This window comes from Montipora foliosa, chromosome 8, assembly GCF_036669935.1.
Source record: "Montipora foliosa isolate CH-2021 chromosome 8, ASM3666993v2, whole genome shotgun sequence".
NCBI classification, from domain to species: domain Eukaryota; kingdom Metazoa; phylum Cnidaria; class Anthozoa; order Scleractinia; family Acroporidae; genus Montipora; species Montipora foliosa.
In genome coordinates, this window is record NC_090876.1 from 17873669 (window position 1) to 17878668 (window position 5000).

Sequence of the window (5000 nt, forward strand, 5' to 3'; positions counted from 1 at the left end):
CCCAGCCGGCAGTTATTGAAATACCATGATCTTGGCTAACCAGGCTCGCCCATTTGTCCTCTTATGGCAAAATAAATTTCTAGTGGATATGACTGATAAGCCCAGATCTTTGCAAACCAAGCCAACTCGGTATGGGGCTCACCAGCTAATGTAATCGGGTCCCTATAGTCAAGACAGAGCTATCTCTGAGTCACGACCAACACGACAAACCCTTAGAAAATTATATAATTATATATATTTAAATAGCTGTAACAAACAATAAAGTCTGCTTACTTGTCTATGCATCTTGAGAACCTGGGTCACTTTTGACACTTTACGAGGGTTAACTGTATGAAAAGATATGATAGATTTTAACAATACTACAAAATAACATGCTGTAAGTTCATTCAACTGGTCCTAACACAATTGCCTTAATAGTCACATTGTATGGTCAATCTAAAGTCAAGGATAAAAATCTTGAGATATTTCTAACGTCCTCACTCATACCTAAAAATTATATTACTATTTGAAGTAAATCTCATGTTATGGCTATACCCCAGCCTCCCTCTGAACTCAATGGCAAGATACAGTTGCGTTATAATTTGCAAAATTATAGGTGCATTTCCTCACTTGCAATTCTGGACATACGTAAGAAAATCCAGAGAAACCCCAGAAAGAAAGTAAGATTGATCTTGAGAAAAAATTATTAAAATTGATCCCAGAGCTGTTATAAAAGGGTGTGCACTCTCAGTCCACAGGGCCATATATTGCTGCACTCTTCATTGCTGAGCTGAATTTAAAGATCTGAATCATGTACTGTAACCCTGGCTCTCTATGTTTGTATTCCTCGTACCTTCTAACTGGCTAGATCCATCTGGCAAATCTTTCAGCTGAAGAAGATCCAGCACTTCATGAGAGGGAAAGTTACGTATGAACGGCTGGAGGGATCCTTGCCTATGCAGAAATATCACTGCATAACCTTGCTCCAGAAAATATCTAATGGAAGTAAATGTTATGGATTGTCTCTCATTTTTTCCTAGGATTCAGATTTCAAGCATAATAGACACTAACTTCTCCAATTTTCTTATATTTATTTTATTAATTAATTAATACCATTTTAAAAACTTTACTGAGGATCACTGTACAGTAACAGCGAAAAAAAAAAACAGCTAAATGATTGCTTATTATTATGGTGAAATTAAAACCTCTAATAAAACATCGCCAGGGGCGTAGCCAAGGGGGCATTAGCCGGACTGATGGTTTTCCAACACAATGTAAGAGGACATACATTCTGTAGCCATGTTGAAAACTTAAACTTGTGGAGGTAGTTGACTATTATTTACAAGCACAACCATGATAGCAAAACCAAAAGAAATGCCCAGGAATACTCCAGCTAGTGGTCAGGGAGGCACTTGAACCAAATATGTCTGGATTACCTGTTTCACATTCTTTCCAAAATTTGGTATACAGTCAACTCTCTCTTAACAGACACCTCTATAAGACGGACACCTGGTGCTAGTCCCGGCCATTTCTTAGTCATTATACTATAACCAAACTCTCTTTAAGACGGACAACAGACACTTTGAAATCATCAATGGACACTTGTGAGGTGCTGAATGTGACCGCAAATTACGATTTAGGGAAGAAAAATTCTTGTACGTGACTCTTTTTAACACCAGACGTTTAATTGACAGCTCTTATCTTGTCACCGGAATACATACAGTACAAGTTAAATTTAAATCAGTCATTGTCCCATTCAAAAAATAACTCAGAGGTGACAACCGAATTGTATTGTAATCTAAAACAGACAGATTTCGTTCAAGCAAATAACTTAAAAAAAACTTTAAACAGATGCATATTCACTGTGCACAGGTTCAGCATTATTATCTTAAATTTCCTGGGGTCATGCTACGTCGACTCTCTATAAGCCGGACACCTGTCTAAGATGGACAGCTGAGGCCAGTCCCGATGGTGTCTGTCTTAGAGAGAGTTGACTGTATTTACATGTACTGGCTGGGTAGTCCATACAGAGAAACACTGAGCCCTAACGTTACCCTGGGTGGCAGGTTCATACATACTGGCAGTATGACTATTTTCCATTTAATTTTAATGGAGGTGACTGGTCTTTCACTGCCCTGATACAGTTGGAAAGCTTTTCATCAGTGTGACTGGACTTCAAATAGACTGAAAAAGATTCAATTCAATCAATGTTTGATGTCCCTGGCCTGTCCCTGGGTTGAGTACAGTAACTGAAATACTCTTAACCCATTGACATCCAAACCGGCCGAAACCGGCCAGACTTAGTATTTTACTCTGTCAAACATCAGAGTATTTTACTCTGTCAAACACCAGAGTATTTTACTCTGTCTTAATACCAGAAGATTTTACTCGTCAATGGGGAACCCCTGGGAGTCAATGGGTTTTAAAATTAATGACTAACTGAAAAACTATGTCCCCGTTAAAGAGGTGCCACATAAAGAGGCATAAAGAGGTAAAGATAAAGAGGACAAAAAGAGGTGCCACGAGAGAGAAAACGGAAAACAAAACACAAGATAGCATGTTATTGAGGGGAAAACTGCCTTGCGGTCCGGATTGTGTGACATAAAGAACCTCTCTTACCTCCCCAGCACTACGAGCTGAAAGCAAAACAGCTCAAGCTGGATCGGACAAGATTATTGGTTCAGAAGTGATGACTAAGGCAAACGAGCCAACAAGCTTAAGGGGGACCACACAGGAGTAACATAATTTTATTAACGTGCAAAAAACTATGTCAACCCATCTCCAGAGGAAGGGTGGGAGGAAAAAAAAAAAAAGAAAAAATCTCTAGCAACAGACAAATGCTTTGTGGAAAAGAACTGCAAAGTGAACCTTGGACAGCTTGCTTGGGCTTATATAGCTAGACAGTGTCTGCTGGCAAAGCCAGGTATGAAGGCTGTACCAAAAATACGGTAAGACATGCATGTGTACCTCAGCAGTTATCAATCAGGCTTTATTAGATTTGGGCAATGCTGCGGTATGATATAATCTACGAGCTGGGAACAAAGGTTCAATATCTCAGTCTTTACTACAACGAAATCATTAATAATTGCTGTGACCGTGAACAATGGACTATATAGATCTGAAGCAACCTAGAAAACAACGCTCCTAATGAATGATTTACTTATTGAGTCACGTTCCCTTAACAGTGTTTTTCTAATCTCAGACAATAAAATTTCATCAATTTAAGTTTTTGCAGACTGCATACAACAATAATTGATGGCTACAGCTCAAAAACAATTAAAGAAAAAAATTGGCCCTCATTTTTCTACCACTCATACAAATTGATGAGAGAAGGGGAAATTATACCAATTTTCGTACAAGGGAAATGCTTTTTTATAGCCAGAAATTTGGCCACACGAAGGAAATAACCAAAAAGAAAATGTTACTCAAGATATACAATGTAGTCCTTTGTTTGTAGGCCTGTTAAAAACAAGGAGATATTTTTTTTCCACTTAGAGACTGTAAGAGTTCATTTTTCTTACGGGGTTGCAAAGAAAAGTTAAAATGAAAGGATACTCAGCAGAGGCAGATCCTCTTGTTCCAATGCTAAAGTTATCGATAAAACGAACGGCATTTTCCTCCACTGGTACACGTGTGCCTCCAGACTGTTACAAAATACAACACATTCAGTTTTATTTGCCTTTGAATTGGTTGAGCATCAGACTACGTACTTTGCCGTAGGTCACATGATGAAAAACTCAGGCCAGACATTTGTCTTTAGTAATACATAACTCAGGAGAAAGCCCTATCTTTGTAAATGTCATGGTTAGACTCTCTACTTCTCTCAGATAAGGATGATAAACCGTAGGCCTTTTTATCACATCCCTTCAATGTTCATAACCCTGTGGGACATAAAGAAACCCACACAAGTTTGTTTTCAGAGGGTGGGGCATGGAGTTCCTTGTGTTATGGTCTGTCCTCTGTGGTATATCATGGTCAAGAGGGTCAATGCTCAAAGATATTAGCTACCCCAAGCAGCTCTAAAATTTGAGGGTAAATAAAGAATTCATGATGATTTTAGCTGAATCCAGGTACTAAAATCATTCTCATTTTCTTCACATCATTTTTAGGTTACATTTGACTTGGAATTCTTCAAAGGTTTTGAGAGGCTTTTTAATGAGGGTGGAGGAATTTCTCTTTTTTGCACCTTGAAAATTTATCATCCAATAAGGCAGGATAAGGCAGACAACACCCAAGAATACTACTTCTAACGTACACACCAAAAAGACCCAAAGGAAAATCAACAAGTGGCTTAATGGGTATTGTTGCAATATACCACACAAGTGAATAGTGCTTTTCACATGCGCTGAATGGCTAACACGGATGTGATTAACCCTGAGTGGCCATGCAGCACACAAGATTTGAAATTTCTGACCACATTTTGAAAAAATTAAGTAGTTTCTTGGTTCGCTTTTGGTTCAACTTGTGTGGTTTCTACTAAAACAATAATATTATTCACCTAACTGTTGGTGAAAGTGGTGGATATTTTACCAAGCTGCAATATCCACCACTATTAACTTACCGCATTTCTATGGAATTACTTTCAGTACAAGTTAATTTTAGCTAAGAAAGGCAAAGTCTTTCTTAATCCTTCTGGGCCAATCTCAGGCACACATTTTCGGCACAACCAATAAATTAGTACTTCTAATTATGTGTCGTGAAAAATTACTATGCATAATACGTCCTGTGCCTATTGTTATTATTATGAGTTTGGATCAATAATTGGTTTCTAGAATCAAAAAGACCATTAGCAGTTCATGATTATTCAACCTAGGCATTGTTGTGCACACATAGTGCAAAAATAATGTTCCAAAAATGGATCCGAAAAAACAACGTATGCGCAAATAATAATTTCAGTCTTTTAATTATTTCCCAACTTGAGCTTATCTTCGAGAGTTGCTTTCACTTTTCGGTTCGTACGTGCCGTGCATGACTTTAAAAAGCAAACATTCTAATCCTCCTTCGCAGCAAAGGGCAACTTG

The 5000-nt window shown here is 38.1% G+C and overlaps 1 protein-coding gene across 1 annotated transcript in view; it reads right to left on the reverse strand.

Moving 5' to 3' along the window:
• Positions 1–5000, reverse strand: part of LOC137968033 (uncharacterized) — a 21359-nt gene that overhangs the window by 15258 nt on the left and 1101 nt on the right. The window contains exons 2-4 of the mRNA XM_068814646.1: positions 3535–3623; positions 833–975; positions 274–326 (exon numbers count right to left, since the gene is read on the reverse strand). Of these exons, the coding sequence (XP_068670747.1) occupies positions 274–326; positions 833–975; positions 3535–3623 (285 nt within the window). The remainder of the gene's footprint in view (positions 1–273; positions 327–832; positions 976–3534; positions 3624–5000) is intronic.